Here is a 19,000-nt window from a genome sequence, read left to right on the forward strand (position 1 = left end):
CTGGAGCTTTTTTGTAGTGGCTGATGTTAGAGTCCAGGTTTCTACACCATAGAGCAGTATTGGCCAGATGTAGCATTTCAATGTGCATAATTTGAGCATGATGTTCAAGCTTCTGTCGGTGAGGAGGGTTTTCCACTTGGTGAATGCCTGCCTGGCTTGTTCAATTCTGCTTTTGATTTCGGCCTCGTGGTTCAGCTGGTCATCAATGAGTACTCCGAGATACTTGAAGAGGTGTATTTGCTCTAATTTTTCACTGTTTAGTTTGATCGTGATTTTGCTTGCAGTCCTGCTGACCTTCATCACCTTTGTTTTCTTTTTGTTGATTCGTAGCCCCCATGCTTGGCTTTCTATGTCCACTTCGTTCAAGATGGTCTGTAAATCTTGTTCTGAATCCGCTATTAGTACTGTGTCATCGGTATATCTTAAGTTATTGATGTAGTGTCCGTTAACTTTTATGCCGATGTTCTTGTCAGCCAGTGTTCGGTCGAAGATCATTTCCGAATAGATGTTAAAAAGAATGGGAGATAATGGGCAGCCTTGCCAGACGCCTTTTTTTATTGGAATTGGGTCTGTCAGGTCGTTATCATAGCGAAGCCAGGCTGTTTGATTCCAGTAGAGAGTTGTAATAAAGTTGATATCGTTGTTTTCAAGCCCAAGTTTTCTCAGTCGGTCAATTAGACGGTCGTGGTCTACTGAATCGAAGGCTTTCTCGTAATCAATAAAACATATATACACGTCTTTTTGATGTTCATAGCACCTTTGTAGCAATATTTGTAAACAGAAAATTGCTTCTCTGGTGCCTAGTCCCCTGCAGAATCCGAACTGTGTGTTTCCTAGTGCACTTTCGCACTTACATCTTATCCTTTGCCTATGTCCTGGATTTTTAATAAAATTTTTACATGAATACAGTATTTGTATATAAAAAAAATTCATAAATAATTATTGTAAAATTTAACAGTGAAACCTAAGGAAAGCTTTATCTGATGTTATTTTTTAGGCATAAGATTTATATAAGGCATTAATATAGTAAAAATTAAGTTTAAAAACAGCAAGGCTTACTCACCTAAGGCTGCTTTTTCAGATTGAGGATGGTTATTTTCTATTGTATCTATTGTAGGTGTATCTGTATTCTGGGTAGAAAAAAGAAACAACATTTAGTTTTTAATTATATATAAAAATAATATTGTAGAATACACAAATTATGAAATTCTATTAATAATTTCTGAAATAACCTGATTCTTTTTTATGCATTTTGCGGCCCAGCAATGATAAACATATTTGAAACTGATAAAATTAAAATATTTGTTCACATAATTCCATTAGAGGATTATAATTTTCCTTCTCATTTGATGATAGATATTTAGCTTTAAATTAGAAGGAACTGGAGCACTTCTTTGAACACACTCAAAAGTTATTTCATGCTAGGAGTAATTACAGTACTTTCAGATATTTCTTGGTATTTTCTGCTCCACTTCATTACTAACTGGTTGCTGTCTTTATAATAACATCAACTCGCACATATAAAAACAAAGAATTTCTTCAGAGTGTCAATAAGAACAAATTGCTACAATTCTTCATAATATCAATTCTATTTATATATGCCCTAAGCCAGTAAAGGAATAGTACTTTTTTCTTTCTTCTTCCCTTCAAGAACTCAGGAATGTTCGAGAATGTTTAAGCATTGCTCAAACATTCTTGAACACTCTTGAACACCGAAATTCCTTCATTATAAAAATGCATTTGTCAATTTAAATATCAAATAGTCCTCTGCCTCACCATGAGACAGAGTACTATTACCACCTCTTACTTTTACTTTTTCACCTTTTGAAAGAGTCCTTTCTAGATGACAATGGTGATAAAAGATCATCTTCCAAAGCTTCAGCTGTTAAAGATCACCATCTTCATATTGGCCATCAATCTTCTTCAGAGAAAGATGCTAATAGTGAAGAATATTCTTCCATTTAAGCTGCTTTCAACTACAAAGATATACTTGAAAGTGATGTGTAAGGTACATGGAAATTGTGCTTCACAAAAAATATTTTGTGATACATTGTGGACAATACAAATGTGAAAACTGAAGGAATGAAACGCTGATACAAAGTACCTTATTCTTTGCATACAAAAGCAATTGACATAATTGACTGAGAGCAGCTACAAGTTGGCTATACACCTCAGGAATTATGGAATACGGTAAAAAATGCTACTATTCTGTTTGTTGAAAGTTGGCAAGGAGAGATATTTTTCCCATCACTGTGAATGTTAGGAGATTTTTGTTGATTCTTCTGGTGCTCAAATTTGATTGCCCTTCTAGCAATTTTACTAAATTGCTAATAAAAAATAAAATAAAAAAGTTTTTCCATAAATCCCACAGGAATTCAGACCTCACTAAAATTGAATAACTGTCCAAATTCTATTTGTTCATTTTGTTTCTATTGTTTTTTAAAATTTTTGAAAAATGTTTACATTGTTTCAAACATTGTCTGTAGTTTATTCGTAATTGTTGTGATTGCCAAATTGTGATTCATGAGGAAGTTTTTAATTATTTTTGTAATGTTAATTCTGCATTTATATAATTTTATCAAAATATTATAAAAATATATTCCTAAGATGATTTATGTAAACTTGAGTAATATACATTTATTATTTGTCATGTAAATATTTATAAAATAAAATTGTGTGTCACACTAGCATATGAGTGTAATTTTTTTCCACCTACACAATGAAGGGTTAATATGTATATATACAGGGTGATTCACTACCAGTGCGACAAACTTGCAGGAGGTGTAGGGGGGCACAAAGACGAATCGGAATCACATAGCATTGCAGGGTCCGAAATGCCTTCGTCATGCGGTAGAGGACGTTGAACGGGAGGTCACGTGAACAGCGATCCCACTGGAAGTCAGCATTTGCGAACTGGTTCTCGAGGCAGTAGGATGGACGAGTATTCAAACGTTGAACTGGCCAACATGCACCTCGTGTATGGAGCTGCGGACTGTAACGGGCGCGCTGCTCTGCACTTGTACCAGGAACGTTTCCCACACAGGCGTGCTCCTCATCATACGATTTTCGCACGTGTGCACAGAAGGTTACGTGAGACTGGTTGTTTCACGAGAGGTACCATGAATTGAGAGCGAACGACGAGGATGCCAGACAATGAGGAGAATGTCCTATGTCTTGCAGAAGGCAATCCGAGTATGGGTACTCGAGCGATAGGCCAATGTTTGGGTATTTCCCAATCCACTGTATGGAGGATACTGTCAACAAACCAAATGAGTTCATACCATCTGCAATGCGTCCAATCATTGGAGCCTGCGGATTATCCACTCCGGAGGACTTTTGCTACTTGGTTTCTTCAACAGAAACGGTTCACAAATGCTGACTTCCAGCGGGATCGCTGTTCATGCGACCTCCCGAAGGCATTTCGGACCCTGCAATGCTATGTGATTCCGATTCGTCTTTGTGCCCCCTACACCTCCTGCAAGTTTGTCGCACTGGTAGTGAATCACCCTGTATATATATATATATATATATATATATATATAAGTAAATTGGCAAATGCTAGGCTTTTGCTGCAACAGTTTATAAAAACATTTTTCTGGATATTACTGGTATTGTAGTGACAAATACACCATCACCCAGAAAAAAATCCTCATCTGTACATCTCCCCTGTAACAATTTTCTAATCCTTCCTTAAATTTATTCAAACTACCTACCTCCACAAAACAGTGAAACATAAGTTTTTTAGTGCACATGAAATTTATTTTGGAATACCTGTGGGCGATCAAAACAAGTTGTGAGCACCTTATTTCTACTGTAGTGGTTGCAAATCAATATTACAGGGGATAGTTTCATGGTAGTTGTAAGTGTATGCTTTTTTGCTATATCTTGAATATGGAGGGAAACCACAAACCACCATGATGACTATTCCTTTTATAGAGTGGATATATCAAAGCTTAAAAAATCAGCAGATCAAAAAACCATAGTGTATTCAAACATACACTATTCAAATATACACTATTCAAACATAAGAGTAGGAGACCAGCGGAATTACTTAACAAGTACAGGTCACTGTTGAAAAAAAGCCGTGAAGTAGGGTTGAATTTGAAAGTGTCTGCAATTCTGCCCAGACACGTTAGGAGGGAGTATATGATGAGAGCCTTGTCGATCAATTCGGCCCTGGAAAGATTGTGCAAGGCTGAAGGGGTAGAATTTTTTTCAGCCTGGACTGTACTTGTTAACAGGAGAGATTGCTTCTACAGGGATGGGATACACTTAAATAGAAAGGGTGCAAGAATATTTGCTGATGCTATCGAGGCAGTGTTAGGTGGGTCGGAAAACTGCTAGCTTGGGGGGGAGACAAAGACTAATGGATTAACAGTAGCCACTGGCAGAGGTGAAAGAGATTCTTGCACTGCTTCTATTGGAATGAGCAGAAGCCTGAAAAACAAGATGCAGGATATTTCAGAGACTGCTGGAAGTCATTGCGGTACAAGTAAACACATGGGTTGTGTTAGGGTAGCTAAGAATAGAAACAGGTGCATGTATACTTGCGTGTACACTAATGCTAGGAGTTTAGTAAATAAATTTGATGAACTTGAGGTATTACTCAAAACATCAAAGGCAGATATTGTTGGGATATCAGAGACGTGGTGTCACACAGATATAAGGAATGCAGAACTGGAATTTGGGGAGTACAACATCTACAGAAAGGATAGACAGGATAGGAAGGGAGGAGGGGTTATGCTATTAGTTAAAAAACACATAAAATCCAAGGAAGTGAAGCCAGTTGACATCGCTGGACAGTGCAGTGTTGAGTCAGTTTGGTGTGACATAAGCATAGGTAAATCAAAATTGAGAGTAGGAGTGTGCTATAGGCCTAATGACTCTGATGAGTATAATAAGATACTGTACAGGGAAATAGAATGGGCCAGTAAATCAGAGAGTCTTATAATGGGGGATTTTAATTTCCCAGATATTGACTGGAATTTGTGGGTTGGTCACTCACCCACTAGCAAGGCTTTTGTGGATTTATTGGATGATTGTTTTCTACACCAGCATGTTCGGGAGGCAACTAGAGGGAGTAATACTCTTGATCTGATTATCAGTAGTGATTCTTCATGCATTAGGAATCTGCAGATAAATGAACCACTGGGTGGCAGTGATCACAGTGTGCTGAAGTGGGATTTACTCAAGGAGGTAACTACCATCAGAGGTAAAGGGAAGGGTTTTTGCTTTCGTAAAGGCGACTATGCTGGTCTGAGACAGTATTTAAATTCTATACAGTGGGACCAACTGATGATGTTACCAACAGCAAATTCAAAATGGGAAGCATTCAAGGAACTAATCTTGGAAGCTACCAGGCTTTACATACCAACCAAGAAATATTGTTCAAGGTTCAGGCCTAAATGGTTGTCAGATGAACTAATGAGACATATGGCAGAGAAGAAAAATGCATGGGATACATACAAATTAATGGGTGACGTGGAAGCCTATGATAGATATAAGTTGGTCTGTAACCAAGTCACAAAGGAGATTAGGCAGGCAAAGGCAGATTATGAGAAATCCTTGGCAAAGGATGCAAAGAAAAACAGAAAAGAGTTCTTTACCTATTTAAACTCAAGAAGGAAAGGGATGAATCAGATTGGTCCACTGGATGTTGATGGTTCAACAGTTGAGGATCCAGCTCAGGTGGCTAACAATCTAAACGAGTATTTTGCATCTACATTCACACATGAGGAGTTATTCAGGAAGGGGAATGTCGTAGGTGAAGTAAACATTGGCAGTGAGCTAGATGATTTTCTAATAACTGAGAGGAAAGTGGAGGAGAAATTGTTGAGGATAAACATAAAAAAGGCACCCGGGGTGGATGGGATCTATCCAGTTATATTAAAGGAGGCAGCAAAGGAAGTAAGCAAACCCCTAGCCATAATTATGAGAGCTTCTTTGGACTCAGGGGAGGTACCCATGGACTGGAGTTGTGCAAATGTAACCCCAATTCACAAAGGAGGATCAAAGGCTGACACAAGTAATTATAGACCTGTTAGTTTAACTTCGGTTCCAGGAAAATTAATGGAGGCACTGGTTAAAGAAGCACTGCAGGATCATCTGGACAAGAATTCAGTTATAGCTCAGACACAGCATGGGTTTGTTAAGGGCAGGTCTTGTCTGACCAATTTGATTGGATACTATGATGTAGTCACAAAAGAACTGGATGCAGGGAATAATTTTGATATTATATATTTGGATCTTAGAAAGGCTTTTGATACTGTTGCGCATGGAAGACTGCTGCACAAATTGGAGAAGTGTGGCATTCGAGGCAAATTGCTGCTATGGATAAAGGGATGGTTGAGTGGCAGAAGACAGAGAGTGGTAATCAATGGACACTGCTCAACGTGGACTAATGTTATTAGTGGAGTTCCTCAGGGTTCAGTGTTGGGTCCATTGTTGTTTTCTGTATTTATAAATGATATTGATGATGGTGTATCAGGCTTAATGTCCAAGTTTGCAGACGATACAAAGGTTGGCAGGGTTGTTAAGGACACTACTGATACTATGCTGCTGCAACAGGATCTGGAAAGGTTGAGCAGATGGGCTGAGAGGTGGCAAATGAAGTTTAACATTGACAAATGTAAAGTACTACATATGGGAAACAGTAACCCCAGATCAACGTATCAACTCTGTGGTACTACGCTGACAGTGGTAGAGAATGAAAAGGACCTGGGGGTAATTGTGCAGGCAGATATGAAGTTCTCTGAGCAGTGCAGACGAGCTGCAAGAGTAGCTCATGGTGTCTTGTCAATGATATACAGGAATTTTTCTAGCAGGGACAGGGATGTGATTATTCCCTTGTATAAGGCATTGGTCAGGCCACACCTTGAGTACTGTATACAGGTCTGGAGGCCTCATTTCAAGAAGGATGTAGAGCTGCTGGAACGAGTACAGAGAAGGGCAACAAGATTAGTGAATGGAACAAAGGGTTGCTCTTACGAAGAAAGGCTTAAGTTTTGCAAATTACAGAGCCTGGAGACTAGGCATCGCCGAGGTGATCTGATAGAGGTGTACAAGGCTTTGAATGGCTTGAGCATGCTCAATGCCGATGGGATTCTTCCTCTTGCTCAGAATAATCACCTGAGAGGGCATAAATTCAAATTGAGGAAGGACGGATGTCGGATAGATGTGCGGAAATTCGCCTTTAGCCAGCGGGCAGTTGGTTTGTGGAATAGACTTCCATCGCTTGTTGTTGAAGTTGATAGCCTAAACAAATTTAAGGCTCAGCTGGACAGGTATTTCGAACGAATTGAGGGGTGAAATGGGAGTAGTGGTTGGTTTTTTTTTTTTTTTTTTTTTGGCTGATGCTGAATAAGCTTGCTTTCTTGCATCATATGCCTCTACTAATGCTAATGCTAATGCTAATATTATTATTAAAATACACTACAGCTTTATTTGCTCCAGTGCCACACAGTGGCACTGGAAGCTTCCAATTCCCAATCCATCTTCCAGAGAAGACTCTTCAGAATCTGGTGAACAAGATAACTGGAATTACACATCAGAAGCCTGTTCAAGCAAAGTGCCATATTTTCCTAATCAGCAAGAATATGATGACTTAGCAAGGGACTTAGGCATAACCAAGAATTCAAGGTATAAATCTAAACAGATATCAGATGAACTGATGAGACTAGTGAGTTGGGGGGGGGGTGATTAGGTGAAGAACAGTGAGATTGGGGGGGGACAGAAGAGTACTCTTAACAGGAAAGACTTAAGTTCTGCAAATTGCAGCATCTGGAAATTGGGGAGATCTGATTGAGGTGTTTAAGACTTTGAATGGATTGAGTAAGGAAAGTGTTGATGGTATCCTTACTCTTGCTCAGACAATACATGCATAAGAGGAACATAAATTTAAAATGAGGACAGATGTACAGAAATTTGCTTTCAACCAGAGGATAGTTTGAATAAATTTAAGAAGACAAATCAAAGTAGACAAATTATTAGAGGAAATGAACTGATACGGAAGGTGTTTTTTCTTATTTATTTTTTTATTTTAATTATTTTATACACTTCTTTGTGTTACTTTTTGCAGTCAGTTGTCAGGGAATGCTGTGGTCCTCCAATGATATTAAGAACACAGGCTTGTGCTCTTTAGAAATAATTGCAACTGTCCACTTAGTCAACCTAAAGTAACTAACCTCGTTTTTAAAAACTCAAGGCACTGTTGTGACCAGTTTCAGAATTTACTGGTTCTTTCATCCAACAGGTGGTAGCCCTATTAGAAAAGAAAAGAAACCTTGTGCCGAGCAGTGAATCAACGTATCAAATCTAAATGAGCAGCCAAGCGCTAGATCGAAATGAAACTTCTGGTTGGAAACGTAACTTACGTTATGTGGATGTTAAACCCCTATAAACACATGGTTGCTAATAGGACTATCTGCTGTCTGATGATGGAACCATATGTTCTGAAACTAGTCAGAGCAGTGCCTCAAGTTTTTAATGGATACACCTAATGAGTAATGTTATCCAACTAAAGATGATATTAGTTACTTTAGGTTGACTATGTGGACAGTTGTAATCATTTCTAAAAGAGCACAAGCCTGAGTGCTATCACCATCACTGGAGAGAGCAAAGCATCCTCTGATGGTTGACTGGAAAAGCTAAGGGCACCTCCGTAGCCAGGTGGGCAGGAGCGGCAGTGCGCAGCACATACTTCTTGGTTAGACCGGGGTTCAAGCTCATGACCACCAAATACGGAAGATCAGTGAATGACCACCGCATATCCCCGGAGCAATGTGGCCTTAGTTGCTAATGCTCCTAAAAACCAAATAACAACAACAACAAGCAAAAGCTAACAGAGCATTATTTTAGAAGCTGCTTCAAATATTGAAGTAACCTGCATGTGAAAATGTGGTATGGCAGAAGGTTCTACAACCCAAACTTTATGTAACCATCAAAATTCCAATTTTGTTGTTGCATCATTGTCATAAATCAGAAAAAAACTTGTCACTCACATTCCATATGTAAAATATTTTCAAAAAAAAGTTCTGTTTATTTGCATTTCTTGGTGTTTCTTTGAATCAGTGATATTCTGCATTCAATTTTCCTACAATTTTATTATTTTTTATGTACATTTTTGGCTGATACTGTATAAGTTTGCTTCTTTGCTTCTTTTACCTATACTAAAAAATACTAATAGTAAAATTGTAGAAAAATTTGATGCAGAATATCACTGATTCAAAGAAATGCAAATCAACACAACCTTTTTTGAAAATATTTTACCTATTAGCATTAGCATAGGTATACGTTGCAAGCAAGTTTATGCAGCATCAGCCAAAGTAAAAAAAAACACCCTTCCATTTCATCCCTCCATTCGTTCCAAATGCCTGTCCAGCTCAGCTTTAAATTTATTTAGGCTATTAGCTTCCACAACAAAAGATGGAAGCCAATGTTCCACCAATCAACTACCCGCTGGCTAAAGGAAAATTTACGAACACCTATTCTACAACTATCTTTCCTCAATTTGAAACTGTGCCCCCACAGGTTCTTAGTCTAAGCAAGACGAAGAACCCATCTGCATTCAGCTTGCTCAACCCATTCAAGGCCTTATACACCTCAATCAGATCACCTCGCAGGTGCCTACTCTCCAGATGCTGCAATTTGCAGATCTTGAGCTTTTCTTGGTAAGAGCACCCCTTTGTTCCCCTCACCAATCTTGTTGTCCTTCTTTGTACTCATTCTAGCAACTCTACATACTTTCTAAAATGAGGCTTCCAGACCTGTACACAGTACTCTAGGTGCGGCCTGACCTTGTATAACGGGATTATCACCTCCCTGTCCCTGCTAGCAAAATTCCTATATATCATTGACAAGACTCCATGACCTACCCTGGCCACCTGTCTGCACTGCTCAGCAAACTTCATATTTGGCTGCACAATTACCCCCCAGGTCTTTTTCACTTTCCACTTCCCTGAGTGTAGTACTACCCACATTTCTCTTCAGTTATTGCTACCCATATGCAGTACTTTGCATTTGTCAATGTTAAACTCCAGTTGCCACTTCTCAGCCCATTTTCCCAACTTATCTAGATCCAGTTGGAGTAGCATACTGCCATTACTATTGTTAACAACCCTGCCAACCTTTGTATCATCTGCAAACTTGGACATTAAATCTGATATACCTTCATTGATATCATTGATAAATATGCAAAACAACAATGGGCCCAACACTGAACCCTGGGGAACTCCACTAATAATATTTGTACACAAATGTTATTAGTAGAGTTCCCCAGTGGAGTGTCTATTGATTACCACTCTCTGTTGTCTCCCACTCAACCATCCCTTTATCCATTGTAGCAGCTTACGCTTGATGCCATACCTCTCCAATTTGTACAGCAGTCTTCCATGTGCAACAGTATCAAAAGCTTTCCTGAAATCCAAGCATATGATATCAAAATTATTTTTGGCATTCAGTTCCTTTGTGACCTGGAAATCTCCATTACCACATCATAGTAACCAATCAAATTGGTCAGACAAGATCTCCCTTTGACAAACCCATTCTGTGTCTTAACTATTACTGCAGTCTTGTCTAGATGATCCTGCAATGCTTCTTTAACCAGTGACTCCATTATTTTCTCTGGAACAGAAGTCAAACTAACAGGTCTATAATTACTCGTGTCACCTTTTGATCCCCCCTTGTGAATAGGACATACATTTGCATATCTGCAGTCCATGGGGACTTCCCCCGAGTCCAAGGATGCTCTCATAATTATGGCTAAGGGTTTGCTTACTTCCTTTGCTGCCTCCTTTAATAAAACTGGATAGATCCCGTCCACCCAGGTGCCTTCCTTATGTTTAACTTCAATAATTTCTCTTCCACTTTGCTTTCAGTTATTACAAAATCATTTAACTCCTTGTTAGAGTTTGATAAACATCTGACCATCTCCTTCTTGAATAATTCCTCATGTTTGAATGTAGATGCAAAATACTTATTTTGTTCGGCAGCTATCTGAGAATGATTGTCTACAGTCAAACCATTGATATCTAGTGGACCAATCTGATTCATCCCCTTCCTTTAGAGTTTATATAAGTAAAGAACTCCTTGCTGTTTTTCTTTGCATCCTTTGCCAAAGATTTCTCATAATCTGCCTTCGCCTGCCTAACCTCCTTTGTGACTTGATTACAGTTTATACCTGCCATAGGCTTCTTTGTCACCTGATACTTTATATGCATCCCATACATTCTTCTTCTCTGCCACTAGCCTCAAAAGCTTTATTATTATTTATTTGTTCGGTTTTTAGGAGCATTAGCAACTAAGGCCATATTGCTCCAGGAATAGCGGTGGTCATTCCCTGACCTTTCCGCATCCTCCGTATTTGGTGGTGACGGGCTCGAACCCTGGTCTAATCAAGAAGCGTGTGCTACGCACTGCTGCCTCAAAAGCCTAGTAGCCTCCAAAATTAAGTCCCTGAAGGCTTCCCTAAAATTCACTGTTGGTAACATCATCAGTTGATCTCACTGCACAGAATTTAAAAACTGTCTGAGACCTCTGTAGTCACCTGTACGAAAGCAAAAGCCCTTCCCTTTAGCCTTGATGGTAGTTACATCTTTAAATAATTTTCACATCAATACATTGTGATCACTGTCGCCCAGTGGTTCCTTTATCTGCAGATTCTTAATGCATGAAAAATCACTACTGATAATCAGATCAAGTGTATTATTCCTTCTGGTTGCCTCTCGAACATGTTGCTGTAGAAAAGAGTCATCCAATAAATCCACAAAAGTCTTGCTACTGTGCGAGTGACCAACACACAAGTTCCAGTCAATATCTGGAAAGTAAAGTCTCCCATTATAAGACATTCTGATTTACTGGTCCACTCTATTTCTCTGCAGAAATAGAGTGGACCAGTGGACCTACTCTCATTTTCCCTTTCCCAGTACTTATTTCACACCAAACAGACTCAACACTGCATTGTCCACCAGCATCAATTGGATGCACTTCCTTAGATTTTATGTGTTTCTTAACTAACAGCATAACCCCTCCTCCCTTCCTATCCTGTCTATGCTTCCTATACACATTGTACCCCCCCAAATTCCAACTCTGCACTGCCTGTATCTGTGTGACACTATGTCTCTGATATCCGAACAATATCTGCCTTTGGTGTTTTGACTAGCACTTTAAGCTCATCAAATTTATTAACTATACTCCTAGCATTGGTGTACATGCAAGTATACGTGCACCTGTTCCTGCTCCTAGCCACCCTAACACAGCCCATGTATTTACTTGTTCCACTATGACTCCCAGCAGTCCTGGAAATCTCCATTACCTTGCTTTCCAGTCTGCTGTCCATTCTAACAGAAGCAGTGCAAGAATCACTTTTGCCTCTGCCTGTGGCCACTGTTAACCTTTTAGTCCGTGTATCCCCCCAAGCTAGCAGTTTTCCGACCCACCTAACTCTGCCTCGATAACATCAGCAAATATTCTTGCACCCTTTCTATTTAAGAGTGTATTACATCCCTGTAGAAGCAGTCTCTCCTGTCAACAAGCACAGACCTGGTGAAAAAAATTCTACACCTTGAGCCTTGCACAATTTCAGGGCCGAATTGATTGACCAGGCTCTCATCATATACTCCCTCCTATTGTGTCTGGGCAGAATTGCAGACACTTTCACATTCAACCCTAACTTGCAACTTTTTTTCGACATTGACCTGTACTTATTGAGTAAATCTGCAGATCTCTTACTCTTAATGTCATTACTTCCAACGTGTACAACGATATCACCTTTTGGAGTGTGACACAACAATATGGAGTGTGAATGATAAGTTTTTTTTTCTGATTTATGCCAATGATGCAACAACAAAATTGTAAATTTGGTGGTTACATGAAGTTTGGGCTGTAGTAACCTTATACCATACCACATATTATATAATTTTTTATGGTTTTTTATTTTATTTTCTTGTTTATCTTATCCTCTCTTTGCTCAAGTTGAGAATTAAGTATTTAGCTGGCTATAAGCAAATTTGGTAATTAATTAGTCTTAATTATTGACCCTTGATGACAGTACAGTAGGATTGCCACTTACCACTCTGCCATGAAAAAATTCTTAAAGCCCACCTCAATCATGACTGTGGTTAGCAAATCTCAGGTGGAGAGATATCCTGTATGAGTTTTTCAGCCTTCACAACATGCAGATTGATCCAAGCACACACACACACACACACACACACACACACACACACACACACACACACACACACACACACACACACACACACACACACACACACTAAATGATTAAAAATATGAATTGAAGTAGCAAAAAAAATCCCCCTTTTCCTATATAACCAAACAACCAACTTTAATTATGGAGAAAAAACTAAGCAAAGATATTTCAAGCACCACACTTTACTATAGGGACAGACATGATAATATTACTAAGTCTTATGAAAAAAAGGAAACACTAAACATTTTACAAATGCAGCATCCTCCTGCCTTTTTAAGGCTAAAGAAAGACATTTAATTAAATTTATTTCATTTCATTCTATATTTAGGTTGGCTCGTTACATTGGAACAGAATTGCACCTTACCAAAGTTAGCTTTAAAAAGACAGCAGCCTGAACAACATACTGTATTTGCTGCCTTTTAACATGGTTTAGTGTTTCCTTTTTTCATAAGTCTTTATATTTCAAGCACATTACCTGTGATGGCATTCTGTGAATTAAACACATAAGAGCAGCTCCAATAATTGGGGGTACGCCTGCAGCAAGGAAGGCTACCTTATAATTACCTAGATGATCGTAAAGTAGACCTGTAAAAAAAGTCAAAGTTAGAAATGCACCTCCTTAAAAGTGTAAAAAATATGTATTAAGGAAATTAGAAAAATGATTTGTTACTCCCCAGAAGTTATTTACATCATTTTTCCGTTTATTTTTTTCATAAACGGAATTTAATAACCGGAACTGAAATAATAAATACTTATAACACTATTTATAATCATTTGTTTTCTGACAAAATGTATTTCATATAAGATATATTAAAAAAAAAATATCTCAAACTTCAATAAATTAAAATAAAGTTTTAAAATATATAATGAAAATATATTTAAATATATTATTTATTTAGAATAATCCACACATTCAGTGATATACACTAGTTCACCTGTATGCAAAAATACAGCACAAAATAAGAATTTAACATAAATGTACAATAATCAAAAATATGTGACTTTTATAGATATACAGTATATATAATGAAGTTAAAATAGGTCAGCAGAATGGATAAGCCCTGAGAAGTGAATCCAACAAAACCAGTTCTTAAATAATAAAAACATGGTACATTATGGGAATACGGCGCTCGCTTAGCGCTGATTCATTTAGTGCTCTGTTTTTCGGGAATGCATTATCAGTGTTAAGCGGGGGGGGGGGGGTCCCATGTATATATAATGAAGTTAAAATAGGTCAGCAGAATGGATAAGCCCTGAGAAGTGAATCCAACAAAACCAGTTCTTAAATAATAAAAACATGGTACATTATGGGAATACGGCGCTCGCTTAGCGCTGATTCATTTAGTGCTCTGTTTTTCGGGAACGCATTATCAGTGTTAAGCGGGGGGGGTCCCATGTATATATAATGAAGTTAAAATAGGTTAGCAGAATGGATAAGCCCTGAGAAGTGAATCCAACAAAACCAGTTCTTAAATAATAAAAACATGGTACATTATGGGAATACGGCGCTCGCTTAGCGCTGATTCATTTAGCGCTCTGTTTTTCAGGAATGCATTATCAGTGTTAAGCGGAGGGGTCACATGTATATATAATGAAGTTAAAATAGGTCAGCGGAATGGATAAGCCCTGAGAAGTGAATCCAACAAAACCAGTTCTTAAATAATAAAAACATGTTACATTATGGGAATACGGCGCTCGCTTAGCGCTGGTTCATTTAGCGCTCTGTTTTTCGGGAACGCATTATCAGTGTTAAGCGGAGAGGTCACATGTATATATAATGAAGTTAAAATAGGTCAGCAGAATGGATAAGCCCTGTGAGAAGTGAATCCAATAAAACCAGTTCTTAAATAATAATAATAAAAAAAAAAAAAAAAACAATGAAGAGAACAGAAGTGGGGGGAGCTAAATTGAGAGAGAAATTGTTGTGAATACAATTTTTTTTATAATACTTTAAATAGAAAGCCAATACAGCATAATTTATGGGTGAATTATAAACAAATTTAGACCAGCATCCCCAAAAAATGCCAAAGCCAAGCAATGTGAAATATCATGACTTTAATACTGTAAACCATCCATAGCAACATAACCAATAAATAAAACAACTTAAAATTTAAAACAGTATAACTATTCAGTCCTATCTCATCAAAAAAAAAATAAGCCACATAAGGACATAGTCATAGATCACTGCATTTTGAACACAAATCATTGCATCAAACACCAACTAACAAAACAGTATCAGCCATCCAATGCAACAGTTTTGCAAAATGGTGACTCTTATGCAGTGAAAAATAAAACCAAGATATCTTAAGACCTTCACAATGCAAAGCCAAACTGCCAACTGGAAAATGAAGTATAAATAAGGAACTAGAATATACAATCAATCAAACTATAGGTCTGGTTGATTATATTATATAATTTATATAATGATAGTTCTAAGTTATATAATATGCAATCTATAACTATAGGTTTTATTATAAATATATATATTACTGAAACATTAGATAGTTTATAAATAAAGAAATAAATTTTGATTTTCAATAATAAAAATTAATAAATTTTTGTTACTATTCTTGGCTTCCATTTTGCTTTACTGTTTTTGGTTTTAAATTGAAAATAGCAGCACAAAGTGGAAGCACAAAGTCGGTCCTTGAGGTTGTCACAGACATTCTCTGAGATATGCCAGACAAGCTGTACTTGCTACTTGGGAGTCTAAAATGCTGATGGAACTGATATTCGGGTGACATTCAAGTCAAGTGGACCCAATTTTGGCGAAGTCCGGACAGTCTGTGACAGCCAGATCTTCTGCTTGCACCTTCATGATGGTGGGACTTAGTAATCCCAGGTATCACCTCCATGCATATGCACACCCAGGTGTGAACCGTAAGCAGAGGTCGAGGTGTGGCACCCACACAACATGGAGGAATGCCGCCCCTCTGTGTTACCAGGCAGTAATAGGTGGTAGATGACTCTCATCAACCAGTGCAATATCACCATTTTGCTTATTGGAGGCTTGAAATGGTGGAACCCATGTTTATTCTACAAAGCTAAGTTCCAGCCAACCCTTCCCCATCTCTTCCATCATGCAGTATGATTGATGACTTTTGAGGTTATGATGAACATTGTGGCGAGATCCAATCTTCCTTACATTTCGAGGGTATAGCTCTAAAACAGTGTTCGAAGGCCGGCCACTAGTTAGTACACTTGACCAAACTTATTGGTAACTCTCTAGGAGGCTTCCGGATCAGCTAGTGTATAATCTTGCTACCTCTACTCTGCCAGATAGTAACTGGAGGGAGTCCGAGTAGTGTGTATGCGGGGGGGCATTTTCGAGGCCACGTTATGTCGAGGATCTGGGTATATTCTTACCACGTGTATGACATACCCAAAAATTTCATTACTTCATACAGCATGTCCCACCCACTTTTTCTTACTATTGAATACACCATGAATTGTCAAACTAATAGACTAAGCTTATCTGCGAAAATATCTAAACCTCCCAAACACTTCCTAATTCATGTCACAAATATATGTGGCCTCAATGATGTCCATTTCCACTTGCAGTCTGCCAAAGCTCACGTACTTTTTCTGACATAATCTCAGTTATCGGTTGATTCAACTACTGCTCGTCTCAGTTGCCCAAATTATTCGCTGTATGATTCCTTTCTGCCCAAATTATTTGCTGTAGATTCCTTTCGCCTCAAAGGTGGTACTTGTGCATATGTCCATTCCGATATTCCCTGTCAGAGACTTGGTAATTAGGAATCTCCTCTTTTTGATCTTCTCTGGCTTAAAATCTCTCTACCTCATTGTGTCAAATTCATCTGTTGTCTCTACTGTTCTCCCAACTCCACTAATCACTTGGAGCTCTTTGACTTCCTCTCTTTGCAACTTGACTTTCTCCGGTCCAACTTTCCTAACAGTGAGGTAATTTTCCATGGTGATTTTAATGTTCACAACTCCAGCTGACTTCTGTTTTCTAGTCACACAGACTCAGCTGGTTGAGATGCTGAGGCTTTTGGAATTACTAATGACCTTGCACAGATTGTTCATTTACCTAGAAGAATAGCGAACAATCCTAACCATACAGCCAACACGTTTGATCTTTTTCTCACAAACAACCCTTCTAAGTACACAGTCGACGTGAGTGGTCCTTTAGGCACCTCAGATCACAATTTGGTGATTGTCTCTTCTCCAGTGGAGCCTTTGTCTCATGGCTATTCCCAACCTCGTATTGTTTGGCATTACAAGAATGCAAAATGGGATGGCCTGCGAGATTTCTTTTCTTCTTTTCCTTGGTCGGATTACTGTTTCAAAACTTCTGGTGTCAATGTTTGCTCAGATCATGTCAATGAAATTATTCTTGCAGGAATGGAATCCTTTAACCCACACTCCACTTTAAAATCTCATCCTTTATCTAAACCTTGGTTTTCCAATAAATGTGCTAAGGCTATTCAAGAGAAGAATGTTGCATATCGTAATTGGCTTGTTTCTAATTCTTCAGTTTCATTTTCTGCCTGCACCAAAGCTCACAACAATTGTAAAGCAGTTATTAATCAGTCCAAACTAGAGTTTGAACAGGCTAAAAGTAGAAAACTTGCTTCTTGCCCTAATGGTAGCCGAGCATTCTGGTCTCTTGCGAAAGCTATTGGCCGCAACTTTTGCTCATCTCTGCTCCCACCTCTGTCCAAAAGAGATGGTTCTGTTGTCACTTCAGCCAAGGATAAAGTTGACCTGCCAGCATTCCATTTTTCTTCCAACTCATGTATTAATGATCTTGGTAAAACACCTCCCACCATTCCCAACACACTCCATTAAATGCCTCCTGTGGTCTTCCGTCAAAAGGATGGCAGAAGGATTTTGACGAATCTTGATGTTAAGAAAGCTCCAGGTCCCGATGCTATTTCTCCACTTGTTCTTAAAACCTGTGCTCCTGAACTCACTTCTGTTCTTTGCCGCCTTTTTTCAATTTCTTATTCCATAGGTGTTTTTCCTTCTGCTTGGAAATTTGCTCATATTCAGCCAGTTGCTAAAAAGGGTGACAAATCCCTCCCATCCAATTATTGTCCCATTGCAATTACTTCTACTCTTTCTAAAGTAATGGAGAAATCAATTACCCTGAACTCTTAAACTACCTAGAAATTTTCCGTCTGATCAACGATCACCAGTATGGATTCCATCAGTGTTGATCCATTGGTTATATTCTGCCTTATGTTACCCATTTATGGACTATTTCAATGGAAAAGTTCGGTGAAACACAAGCAGTTGCTCTTGACATCTCAAAGGCTTTCGATCATGTTTGGCATAAAGGTCTTATAATCTTCTAAACAAGCTTCCATCTTATGGTTGGCAACTGTTTTTTGTTATTGGTTATCCTGTTTTCTCTCGGATCGCTCACTGAGGGTGATGGTAGATGGCTCTCTGTCTTCTAACTTCTCCACTAATACTGGTGTCCCCCCAAGGTTGAGTTCTTTCCCCCAATCTTTTCCTGTTGTATATTAATGACCTTCTTTCAATGACTGGAAATCCTATCCACAGTTTTGCTGATGATAGCACATTGCATTCCACTTTCCATTTTGAGAAACCTTGTCCTGCTCAATCAGCTTCAACTTCTCGAAAATCTGCTACCAATTCTTTAAATGCCTATCTCCAGGCAATTCTCCAGGGGGGGTAAAGACAACTTAGTTGATTTCAATCCTTCTAAAACTCAGTCTTGTCTTATATCTCACAAAAAGGATTCTTCTGCTCCTATGCTTATCTTTGGTGACACTTCGATTTCTAGGCAAAATGATATCT

At 38.4% G+C, this 19,000-nt stretch overlaps 1 protein-coding gene across 1 annotated transcript in view; it reads right to left on the reverse strand.

Moving 5' to 3' along the window:
• LOC150081218 (monocarboxylate transporter 10-like) overlaps positions 1-19,000 on the reverse strand; it is a 139,926-nt gene that overhangs the window by 23,561 nt on the left and 97,365 nt on the right. Inside the window, exons 7-8 of the mRNA XM_090379410.1 lie at positions 13,683-13,792; positions 1,064-1,130 (exon numbers count right to left, since the gene is read on the reverse strand). Of these exons, the coding sequence (XP_090235536.1) occupies positions 1,064-1,130; positions 13,683-13,792 (177 nt within the window). The remainder of the gene's footprint in view (positions 1-1,063; positions 1,131-13,682; positions 13,793-19,000) is intronic.

Source organism: Mastigoproctus giganteus, chromosome 8 (assembly GCF_048544385.1).
Source record: "Mastigoproctus giganteus isolate SK-2022 chromosome 8, ASM4854438v1, whole genome shotgun sequence".
NCBI lineage: Eukaryota > Metazoa > Arthropoda > Arachnida > Uropygi > Thelyphonidae > Mastigoproctus > Mastigoproctus giganteus.